The sequence below is a fragment of the Triturus cristatus genome, chromosome 11 (assembly GCF_964204655.1).
Source record: "Triturus cristatus chromosome 11, aTriCri1.1, whole genome shotgun sequence".
Lineage (NCBI taxonomy): Eukaryota > Metazoa > Chordata > Amphibia > Caudata > Salamandridae > Triturus > Triturus cristatus.
Genome location: NC_140594.1, coordinates 902,146,042 through 902,158,865, shown reverse-complemented (window position 1 = coordinate 902,158,865; position 12,824 = coordinate 902,146,042). Strand labels below are relative to the sequence as shown.

The 12,824-nt window shown below is 42.2% G+C and overlaps 1 protein-coding gene across 2 annotated transcripts in view; it reads right to left on the bottom strand.

The window, feature by feature from the left end:
* Positions 1-354: 354 nt before the first annotated feature.
* STRIT1 (small transmembrane regulator of ion transport 1) overlaps positions 355-12,824 on the bottom strand; it is a 74,320-nt gene continuing 61,850 nt past the window's right edge. For both annotated transcript variants that reach the window (XM_085634814.1, XM_085634815.1), the window contains 2 exons: positions 591-689; positions 355-487 (listed from right to left, as the gene is read on the bottom strand). In XM_085634814.1, the coding sequence (XP_085490940.1) occupies positions 448-487; positions 591-689 (139 nt within the window). In that variant the 3' untranslated portion in view covers positions 355-447. The remainder of the gene's footprint in view (positions 488-590; positions 690-12,824) is intronic.

Here is a 12,824-nt window from a genome sequence, read left to right as displayed (position 1 = left end):
GATCACACTTAATTAATAATTGCTTGCTACAGAAAGTCGGCTTTTGTTATGATGGCAAAGTTTTAATAAAAGCCATGCAGGAAATCAAGATGTTGTAAAGGAGGCATTTTCCCATCCATCCTCACAGACCTACTGTGCAATTATGTGACACTGATGCTATTTTTGTTTTATTTACAACACCATTAGTTTAATGCTTTCCTCCTTACTATATCTACCGTGCCAAGTTACAGGCCCGTGTTTCATTTTTACTATTTTATTGTTCAATACAATTGGAAACTTGCCTACAGATGGTATTCTTTCAACAGGTTCCAGCACTCATATGGGTGATTGAATTGATAAAAAAACCAACAAAAGTTTCTTCATGTACTATATTACATCAGATATTCACTGTACATAAAACACAGCTTTCTTAAAACATAGTTCTTACAACACATTATTGCACAAATTCTAAGTGTGTCTTCTTTTTTTCATTCTGAGGTCTTCAGTCCTACAAAACAAATATTATATTAAAACCAGAAACCATACAAGTGACAGAACATTTTTCTTGATTTCTTAATTCCCACGTATGTTGCACTGTATTATTGACTTACTGTGTCAGCTGAAAATGACATATACCATCATTGCACACCCCACAATCCAGGCAGTTATGAGCAGAGCAGGAACAATGAACTGTTTGTATGGGATTTCCCCTGCAGAGAAATAAGATTTGGTATGTAATACACCAGCTCGCGAAGGATCAGATAAAGAACAGGAAGAAAATGGGATGAAATACTTATTTCAATTGGTCACAGACGTATTACAAAAGCATGATGAAAAATGTCCATTGTGCTTCACTAATGCCCCTAAGCAATAATGCTGACTTTAGATGACCCTACAATTCCGATTATACACATGGCGCAGTATTAGAATGAAGTAATTCTCCCCAGTTTCAAATCAGCTTCATTCTCATCTTAAAACAAGCACTTACAGTGCAATAGGTGTCGCATTTGCGAGAGTTTGATCTCTTGGCATTATAAACGATACTGCCTTTTAGTTATGCGTTTATAAAACCTGCAAGCGACATTTACGCACCTCTTACAGCTTTTGTAAACATAAATAAAAGGCATTATCATTTACAATGCCAATGAATCAAATTCTAGCAAACGCAAAACCTATTGCACTGCAAGTGCTTGTTTTAGGTGGCATTTGTTTTTGCGCACAGCTTGGAAGTTGTAATGCTCCCTACCAGCACAGGTCTAAAAAGCCAGCTGTACTTTGTTGGGTCCATACCCAAGACAGACTGAAAGGAATCCGCAAGGGATACAATTAAGGGTACGAAACTACGCATCCATGTATAAATGGACTGCCTAAAAGTCATCGTGAGGCCATTAACATCTTGTAAATCCATAATTTGATCACGGGCGCCCATACTAATGTTGAATTAAAAAAACACGCCCGCGAGTGGTGCGCGCGTGCCACTGCGAGCCATATGTGTTTTCAATTATCGTGCCTGTGTCTGGGCACGATAATTGAAAACATAAGGGCTTTGGTGAGCGTACCAGACACTAATATGCCATGGGTGGAGCAATGCACCCGCCTTTGGCCTATTGCGTGCTCCGTTTTGAAAAAACATGTACACAAAGCCCAATAGCGGAAACTAAAAAAAAAAGCACACGCACGAGCGTGTGCGATTCCAGGGTCCGTTTTCAAACCCCGGACAAAAGGGCTCTCGCCTGCGCGAGCACTGCTGCGCCGTGCAACGCAGGGCGCGAGCCCTAAAAAGGATGAATATTCTACTAATGTTTATTCTAGACTAGTTCAAGAATACACTAAAGCTATGGATGCAAAAGACTGCTATGTTTGAGTACATTTATCCACTTCTGTTTGAGGTAGTTACATACTATCACATACGCTAAGGAGATGGACACGGCTTGGTATTATTTCTTCCCACACGCCCCTATAGACAGTGTAAAGGCTTATAAAAAAAATCTAACCTTTCTGATGCGACCGGTAGAGAAGGCATACACAATGGCATTAGAGGAAAGATATATTAACATGACAACAACTACAGACAGAAAGGGTGATGACTTAGAGAATGCATGGAAGAAAGAAGAAAAAGAACTTAGAAAGAAGATGGTTTACCCTAAATTGAGGCTAGACAGTTGGCATAAGGGAAAGATTTGCATCTGTAGAAGACGATCACCAAAAAGTAAAAGACATGTACAGATTAGTAGTTGTGAACACACATTTGAATTGACAGGGGGAGCTTTGCACATATTACAGGGAGACAAAAATGCAATTCCAGGAGTTTACTATATTTGTGGACAGAACGCGTACTTCCTATTGCCAACCAATTGGGAGGGAACCTGCTACTTGGGTATATTAATTCTGAAAATGTATCATGTTACAAGTTTAGCTGCAGTAACATTAACACCAGCACATAGGACAGAAACGATAACTGGATTAGTTGGAGACCTATTTGGAGCAACCAGCACATCTGGAGCTTAGCTTGTAATTAACACATAGTTAGTTGCTATATATGGTCTTTGGTTTTGCAGGACCGTCTTGCTCTAGACATACCACTTGCAAAACAAAGCATAGTCTGCTGGATGCTTAAATGAACTCATTGCTGCTGTACTTATCTGACAAAAGCAAAGAAATAAAGAGTTATACAAAGACAATTTCGGGTTTAGAACCTGAATTACATGAATTGGAATCACCAAGGGGCATATTAACAAGCCAGGCGATAAAATTATCGCCGCTTTAGCGGCAGAAAACTGCCGCTAAAACGGCGATAATGGGCTTGATAATATGCTCTATGGAATTCCAATTGAAGCCCATGTTAGATGTCCTTGACATCTAACATGGGCTTCAATTGGAATTCCATAGAGCATATTATCAAGCCCATTATCGCCTGGCTTGTTAATATGCCCCCAAGTCTGTATGACAATTTTGGGAAAGAGCTGACTACAATTGGGAATTCTTTTTTAACAGCAGGAAAGATTATACTGATGCTCTATTACTAAGCCGCAAATATTTCTTACACAGAAGACAAACATATGTAGAAGAAATTATATAAAAGAGATGGGGGAATGTATGGCATCATGAATGACTATTACATGAAGTCTCTAAAATCTAGTGGATTGAAAAGGAAACAACAGGACTCTACTGAAGACGAAAGTGCTTTCTGAAGACAAATTCACATGTGAAATGCTATTTTGTGATGATTTAAGAATTGTCAGAAGCGAGGTATTGTAAAAGTTTTTTAAAATGATGAACTTTATAGGCCTTGATTAACAATGCTAAAATGTACTTGGACATTAGAGAATGTGTTTTAACCTTACAGTATAAAGATTGCATAGAAAAACTTAACGTAGGAAAAGGTATTTCTTAAACTTGTAAAATAAAATGTCCAGTTAAAAAATACAATAAGCTCCCATTCTTAATGTGCGTTCACGACTAGGCCTTAAATTTCTCTTCGAACTTTGTTTGCCTTTAACTAAAATCCCTTTTAGAAAATGCTGACCCAATGCTAGTATCGGACTGTAAAATCATACATTGTTTCAAAATGTGCTGCTCTAAAAGAAATGTTTTTCTTTACTTCCTCACCCCATATGATTTAATTTCTTCTGAATCAATGTGTTTCCCAGTATTTTTCCATAATGAATAAAATATTAGAAACGTTAAGCTTACTGCTACAGGACTTGATCAATAGAAATGTTTCATTGCTTAGACTAGTACTGTACTTTATCCACACAATGGGACACTGACAGCAGTTACCAGAGTAGGCCTTCCCTCATGTATCTAGTATATAATATTTGGAAATGTTTAGATAACTGTTCACCGCCATGAATGCTTACCATAGGAATCAGGAGGAAAGACAACAGACCATCGAAAGATCATTTCCTATTGGACGAGGATGACCTAGCTTGCAGGATTATTGCAACATGATTATGTTTTCATATATACATGTTCCTAGTTAGAGAGAATTATTATTAATGCCCGTATCGCTCTTATGGTTTCCTATCCCCGATGCTTCATGCATTGCTTTCCCTTACCCAAATTGCTGTGAGCTACTGCTAACGACGATTTCCGATGCCCTGCTCTGTTTTTTCAACAGGGAGACTTTCTCCTTATGCTGTGATTATTTTCTTTTGATTTATTCATGGTTGTTACTGTAATTGCTGGTGAACTCGGCTGAATTTCCAGGACTGCTCTTCATGGGGAGTTTGTTTCTTTTGATTTATTAGATACTCCAACAGATCTTGCTCTTTTCCAAAGGGACTCTTTATGGGTTCTCATTAGTTTAGGTCCTTTTAGACTGAGACAGAGATTATAGCTTTATGGAACTATTATCTTTATGGTCTATTTTCATGAAGTCTCTATTCAAAATGTTCTTGATATTTCTCTAATTTGATTAATCTGAATAAAAATGATTTTTAAAAAACTAACCTCTTAAAGAGAAAGCTTTTTAAACGATTCTAAAACCACTCATCATTGACTGAACAGTAAAGTACTGAAAGTTAATAATTATATTTGAAATAGATTTGATTGCAGCTTCAGTCTAAAATCAGGGGCTAAGATTGTAAGTGATTTGGGTTGAATTGATTGTTCATGGGCCCCACGTCTTAGCTTGATCAGTTTTTTTTAGGTCAGGCATTGAAAGCAGCATAATAGGTTATGTATAGACAACATATGGCGCAGAAGCTCCCTCTGGTGGCTGCTAGACTGGAATTCTTTCTTCTATTCCAGTTTCTCAGTCTGTAGAATTCTTATTAATTGAAACGTTATATATACTAAGGGTGGGCGTAGTTCGCGAAGTAGCACTTCGCGAAGCTACGCAAAGTGAAGTTCGCACTACGCGAGCTACGCGTAGCACTTCGCGAACTGCGAAGTAACATGTTCGCACTGTGCAAGATGTTGTTTTCAATGATTGCACAGTGCGGACAAGCAACCGGCACTGTGCAATCATTGAAAATGGCATCTTGCACAGTGCGAGCTGTAGTTTTCTGCTGCTCGAGTAGATTTTTACTCGAGCTGCAGCTTTCTCAACGCGAACTGGTAGTTTCTCATCGCGAGCGGTCGCGAGCATACGCGACCCCTCGCAATGAGAAACCTGACCTTCTCGCGTTGGGAATCTCGCCGGGAGGTTTATTTTCCATGCTCGCGATCGCGAACAAGGAAAAAGTCTCGCCAGGATGTCATTTTGCTTGCTCGCGGTCGCCAACTTGACGTTGAGGACCGCGAGCAAGCAAAAAATGACCGCAGCACTACGCAACACTACGCTACGCGTGTTCGCACTGTGCTACGTGCAGTTCGCGTAGCGCGAAGTAGCGCGAACTTCGCAAACTACGCGAGCGTAGCGTAGTGCTTCGCCCAGGCCTAATATATACTGCAATCAACATTCTGCGCATTACACAGCTCCCTGCACCGCCTCATCTTGCTATTTCCACCCTGAAAGGATGCGTGTATATGTTTGATACAAAAAAGGATCACATGACAGGCGAAAGCAAAGTGTTGGTAAACAGACAGACAGGCTTGTGCACAGAGACACACAGGGAAGTCAGACGGCCACGCTCACATCTTAACACAAAATGCCAAAAGAAATCCACATGAAAAGACATACAGACCCAAGCTCGGAAAATAAAAAATATACCCACATGTACCAGCACACATAAGTACACCTAAATATACTTGTAGAAATGTGTAGACTCCCGTTAAAGACATGTAACATTGATTGTTTTTATCTCACGCTTGACATTTTATCGGGTCAAACATTTGATGTGAGTAATAACACACATTTGAAAACAACAACACATCTGCAACCTCACAAACATACAGCTAAAAAACATTCACATTAAAAACGCAAAAAGCTCAGCCAATGCCGAGACCTATTGCCTGTGCCAATGTGTGTTTCAAGGCACTGTTTCAAGCACTCTCCCTCAGAAATTCACTAAGGGTTCCAGAACATAGCTGTCTGAGTCGCAAGGTAGAGGTAGTGAAAGTTTTATGTATGACCAGGGCCGGACTGGTACCCACAACCGGCTCTGGCAAAGTGCTCGGCCGGCCCCTCCTCCCCATTAGGGGGGGGGGGCGGGGGGGGGGCGCAGCCGAGCTCTTTGCCAGGGCCGGTTTTCGGCCGATTTTGTTACAGGGCCGGTTTTGCAGCAAAAACGGCCCTGTAACAAAAACGGCCCCCAGGGGCCCAAAACCGGCCCCCACCCGTGCGGCGCACCGGGGGATTGACCGGTGCCCGCTACGGCCCGTCCAGCCCTGTGAATGACAGGCACGGCACAGTATGCCCATCGGCTGAGGCGGTGGATGCAAGTTGGAGATTGCCTCATAGAGTTGCTGAGAGGACCCTCAGATGAAAGCCAGATGAGCTCCACGTGAGCACCGGACTGCATAAGCGGGTTGGGTCTGGTGGCTCAGTGGACTAATGCATCCACTGCAGGGGCCTGTGTTCGACCTCATGGTAACAGGTTCAAATCCCGGCGGGTCCACTTAGCCTTTCATCCATCTGAGGTCGATGAAAGGAGTACCATTGAGTTGGGTAACAATGAACATCTGTTATTCAGCGCCAAGATGCCTTCGGGTGAACGTGTGCTTTACAAATACACATGTTATAAGCTAGTTGTGTGCTTCACTGCCAAACACCACTGGTCCCAGTCATGGGGTTGTCACATAATGAGTGACACACCCACCTTTAATATACCAATAGACAAACCAGGATGACAGGCTGCGTCTAGTCCTTATGCATATGGCGGGCTGCAGTGGTCCATTTGAGGCTCAGAGAGGATAGAGTATGAGACACAACTTCAGGTGTTAGCTTCACAATGAGCTCCTCTGTCACACTGTGCCACATGCTTCGGCAGGACATGTGTTTTTCATGGTAAACCATCATTCTCCTACCTTAACATGACCAGTCCCAACATTAAAATCGCCAAGAGATAGATTTGGAGAGCTTTACCTTTGATTACAATGTATTTATTTCAGAATTGCCACCTGCCCATCCAAAATAACTGGTTAGGTTGGTATGATACGAGTCTCAGCCCCTTTTCCTTAAAGTTGTGTCACTGTGAAACAACCATTGGCAAAGTCACTAGGTCTTGCCCTTTTGACCTATTGGCTTTGCCAATGCTGTACAGTATCTGCAAATAGCAAAGCTTTTTTGCGGAAGCTGTGCAGCACGGGTAAACCCCGCCCCTCCCCTAAAATAAACAAGCATTAGCATAGCTAATAGGTCTCGCCTTTGGGACATTATAAGTGTTTAGCCATGCAACAGTTGCATAACTAAATACTTATAAAGTCCCAAAAGTGAGACCTATTGGCTATGCCAAGCGGTCATGCGGCCGCGTAAGTGAAAATAATCGCGGTCAAGCGCGGTGCGCGCGCCCGCGCACATGCACAGTAGCTCTAGGATGGCCTGGTAGCACTTTTTGGAGCCCTCTCAATAAGTCTTGCCAGACCAGCGCATTCGCTGGGTCAGGCGAGACCTAAAAACAGTTTGTAGGCCAACAGTAACCTTTTTTCATAATTTAAAACCAATGACTCCAATCTGGAGTACGCAAAATGGCAGGCCTCCCTCGCAAAATGTGAGGAGGATCCCTGTTTTCCCCATGTCTCACAAATATGACTGGCGTTTGGCTGAATGCCCCCCAACCCCCAGATTTGTTGGGGGTCCCCTGCGCCGCAAGGGTCTGTTTTACACCTCTGGAATGGGCTACTACGTTTAGCAGTACAATCATGCCAGCAGATTCGTCCGCTGTACAAATTGCTTTCTATTTCATATGAACTTTGCTGCCTCCGAAACAACTCCCAACCATAATATAGTTGTTACTCCATATACCAGGTGTCCCCACCTGTCATGTCTCTGTAATCTATGTTCAAGTCTCCCAACATCTATATCTCATGCAGAATCATTTTCTATCAAAATACATTAGAGCACTCCGTACACCCACAATGTGCCACAACATCCACAAAGGTACGAGGCACTGTCAACATAGCTCCTAGTTCAGATTTACATAGGGTTGTGGGGAAGTTGCTTGCTGGTGCACAACTGTGTGCTGTTCCCATGTGTCTTTTTAATGGTAAGTATATCAAAACAATGCTTTTCATCACTTTGTGTTGTATTGTGCCACACGGACACATGTGAAAATAATAGTAAATAACCTCCTTATAAGTGTCAGAGGTAAGGCCCAAATTTACAATAACTTATCATACAATAGGTCGCCAGTTTCCCTAATTATCCATGTGTCTCTTAGGTTTTCTCAGTGCAGCTAGATATCACCATTATTCCATCTTGTCATCCATGCATCGCAACTATTCTCAACATGGCCGCCAATATCACCATGTTAACCACTGTTTACAGAGCGTCCTTGTTTTGTTTTCTTAAACTCTTTATTTTTAAATCAGCGCTCATCATACAGATTATGCAGGACATGAACACTGCTTTACATTTCACGTTTCGCGAAAGAAGGAACAACATGTATTAGTCGAGTTCAAGTCTGCAATCAGGTTGGCGCTTGTACGGCCAGTGCACACTTCGTCACAGAATCGTCCTTTTAAACGCAACACCTAAGTAACCTCCCACCACTTTCAACAACAGTGCCACTGGCCAGGACCCATTGAAGGCACACCAGGCTCCCCACACATTTGACCACTTTTTAGGGCATCCTCAACTTTGTAAAACCACTCATTCTGACCTCTGACACCAGTCGAGATTTGATTCCCAGTCTTCAGTGCTGAGGGAATATTCTTGCCCCATGCCCGGGCTATATTGTGCTTCTCCACACCCAATGCCAGCACCAGCCAGATGATCTGGTGTCTCGACCAGGTGTCCTCACCCGACACCATTATGAGAAGCTATTTAATGTGTAGGAGGATGGGTGAAGACAGAACCCGGGACATTACTGCAGTGACACCCACAGTGACCGCCACCAAAAGGCCTGTATCACTGGGCATTTCCATATGAAATGAAAGAAGGTGCCCTTCTGGTTGCATTCCCGGAGGCACAGTGGTGTATCTGCTCACCCCATTTTATATTGGAGGGGCTTTGAATAATAAAACCTATGTAGAATCCTAAATTGGACTAACTGAAATCTGGCTCTGGATACCCTCTACCCAATCGTCATTATCCATTTTGCCCAGATCGACCGTCCACACATCTCTCAGTGTTTTCAATAGGTCAGGGGAGTTGTTGAGTAGCTTTTTGTAGATTGTGGATATCCCTTTTTTGGGGAATGGGATTAAGGAGAAAACAGCCATCCAGAGGCACTGCCTCTGGTAGCGTCCCCCTCTCAAATTTAGCTCAACAGCAGGTGCCCTAATCGTAGACCTCTATAGTACCCCGCCTCCACCATCTTAAATTCCCAGCAAAGGGTCTCGAAACGTATCATGGCCGGAGAATGACCTTCACAACGCGGTTGTTACACTGCGGTATGTTTACATCTCAGGCATTGCAATGCAAGTTGTTGCAACGACTTGTGCTGGATGGCGCTCCAAGCTAAGGAATAGTATGATTTTCTATTCCAACACCTTCCCTACTGTAACGTAGGCTGGAGTTGGAATAGTAAATCATACAATTCCTAAGTCCAGCGCCCTCCAGCGCAAGTCGTTGTAATGACTTGCATTGTAAGGAATGCAATGTAAAATACCGCGTTGTGAATGTATGTGTAGTAACGTCATACATTCATCATGGCCTGACCGTTCAAAATGTCACGTGGGTGTTCTATCCCAATCAATTTCAGGGAGACACTGTTGTCCTCCACATTTGTACTTGGCTTTCTGTTTTGTCAGAATGTTATCACCCTCTCCGAAACCCCCAGTGCCTCTTTGCAGCTACAATGTTTCCTACAAAGTTTAACAATTTGGTTTCCTGGACATTATTGTAAGGGTGGTTTCAGTTGCATGCATTAATTGGCCTGAATGCTTGTGTGGCTAGCTGCTTACTTTAGAAGTTAGTTTTGTAGCACTTTTCTAATTGCCAAAGAGTGTTTGGTGTCTTTGAACATACTCTAGGGACTATTTTTACAATATGTAAGGAGTACTTCTAAAGAATGTGCTGCTAGAGTGAGCTTTCTAGCAACTATGGTTTTTTTGGGGATATTTTTTATGCTTTTAAGTGGGACTCCTAGCGCACTGCACTGTGGAAAATAAATTGATTACAGATTATAGATTTGAATCTCGTCCAGTGTCTTTGATACATTGCTGGGGATATTTGGCCTCCATTTATAGCATTTGAAAGCATTCTTGTCGCTGTCCAGCTAGGACTCAATACTTTAAACATGAGCTCGACCTTTGGTAGCTTCAGCACAGTGCAAACAGGCTTCATTTAGTAGATATGCGTATCACTTTAGTGGTGGTACAATAGGTGCTACAGGCCACTTGTGGCATTTAGCTTGCATGCCCTGGATGCACAGGGTACCATATTCTGGGAACTTACAAGTAAGTTAAATATGTCATTCAGGGATTAGCCGATTCTATATGTTTTTAGGGGTCAGAGCACATACATTGGGTGCTATGTGGCATCACCCTAGTGTTCAGAGTTCATACATCAGGAAAAAAAAGTCCAACAAAAAGTTGGCGGGTATCCACACATAAACAGCATTTTCTTACACTACATACCCAAGTATGCTACCAATATTAAGCAAACACTATATTTGTAAACAGAAACTCCGGACTATGTGTGAGATCACTTAACTTCAGCGGATGCTATGCTGCCCAAGTACCATAGTGTAGGTTCCAGTTCCAGTGGGTTCCGCCCTCATTCTCATCTTCAGTCGATAGATGGCATTTGGACAAACATGGCCTGGCCTCAACAAGCTTCCGGTACGCGGTTATTGGTTTGTTGGTCAATTGGAGGTTTATGCGGAGGAGAATGGGTTAGAAGAAATCTAAATAAAGGCATTTAACCTCTTGATCTAAATTGAAAACACAGCCATACTAGCGGGATAGTACTCAAAACCGAAAACTAGCAAACCGTGATCTTTTGGAGAAATTCAATCAATATTTTTTGAGAAATTAATCAGGACATCTAAGGACACAACGAACCAGGAGAGATTGGATGTCCCAGTAAAGACGGGTCCATCAAATTGTTACTAATCTGTCAATAGAAATTTTAAGTTTTCCTGGGGTTTTTTCTGTTTTTGAAATACACATCTGGTCCTGATGAAGATGGCAACTTGGCCATCGAAACGCGTCGACCACTGATCTTGTGACATAAAGATCCTACTTTTGTAGTTGTCTTACCAATTTCAGATAACTCTAATGTATTTCGTGTTCCAAATGCTTAGTATATGAGAGAACACAAAAAAAGAAGTCTCTTTTTTGTTTTGGTTTGTGCTTTGTGTGTGAATGTGGAATGTGTGGGTATGGATATGAATGAAAAGATATGCTGTTACAATATGTTGTTTGTATAAATTCATTTGCCCTAGGAACACTGTTGATATGATGCTGTTTTATCTGCAATGAATTTAATTAGTGTTTATTATGTATAAATTGACTATGCTAAATGTATCGAATTGATCAATGACGAACTGAATAAGTTAAATAACAAAAAATAAAATTAACAAAAATTATTATATAAAGAAAATCTTTTGTTTTGTGTGTAGCATCATTGCTTTTAGCCCAGTTTCTTTCCCTGGTACAATTTATTTGTTTGTTTCCAAGAAAAGAGGTCGTGAGGGATGGTTTATTATTTGTTGGTGTCTATTTCCCCTTTTTCCCTGACCTTTAAGTTTATGTGAAGGGGGTCCCATTTTTCTTGCTCTGGCCTCAACAAGCCCCATGATGAGTGCAGTAAAGGGTGAAGCTGTGAAATTAGCTAGTGTGTTGGAGTCGGCTGAAAGGTGCCTCTGGGAGGAGTGGAGAGGTGGCAGGCCTAAAAGGAGCTGCAGCACTAATGGGAAAGAAGAGCTGAGCACTAAAAGCAGTAGACTGCAGGAGGTGAACGTGTGGCGGCTGCAGTGATATGGGTTTGCTGTGCACTTGAAATGAAATTGAAAGCCCGAAATAACTGTGCGGCTGAAGGCGATGGCAGCTTTGTGTCAATGGACACTGTAAATTGACAATAAGCAAAACCTTTGGAGGCGGGGTGCCCAGGCGGTTCTATTCTAGGTGGATTCAGGGGAAGCAGGTATCCCTTATTCATTATCTTCATTTATCAGCATTGACCCTTTTTTGTGTCTGTCGGAGACCTACTGTTGGACTTGGACCTGAATGTGAAAATATCATTTCGGCCCTTGGAGGAATGGTCCTGATTGCTGTAGGTACAGCATGCCCGGTGGACTAAGTGGGCTAGGTTTATTATAGTAACCTGTGCCAAATAAGTGGGTGTATATGGAAATAGGAGTGAGTTTTCAAACGTTCAAGGAAAGGGGGCTGAAATTAATACGAACTTTGTATGATCTTTGCCTAGACTCTGTCAAACTAGGGGATAGCATATGAAACTGTTGCCCATTGCATCCCACAGACTCTAAGTTGAGGATATGCCTCCAAAGAGAAGCAGAGCCAAAGGGTTGAAGTGTGGCAAACACCACCACAAGTTTCTAAATCACCATCAAGTTTCTTTACCCAGCTGCAGGGTATTAAGGGTGAATTTATTCAGCTTGCCTCCACCGCTACAGCCACCCTGACAGATTTAGCGCTCACCTCACAGTCAACTCAAATGCCACAAATTTGGGGTCAAGAACAGAATACTCACTCCTTTGATCAGAAAGCAGTGAATAAAGACCACGGGGAGAATGTGTAAAGGGTAGTAGAAATGCCTAAAGTCACTGTGAGCAGGATTCTTGGAATCCTGACTCTGCAGGTCAGAGAAAGTTGAAAGACCCAGGGGCATTTTT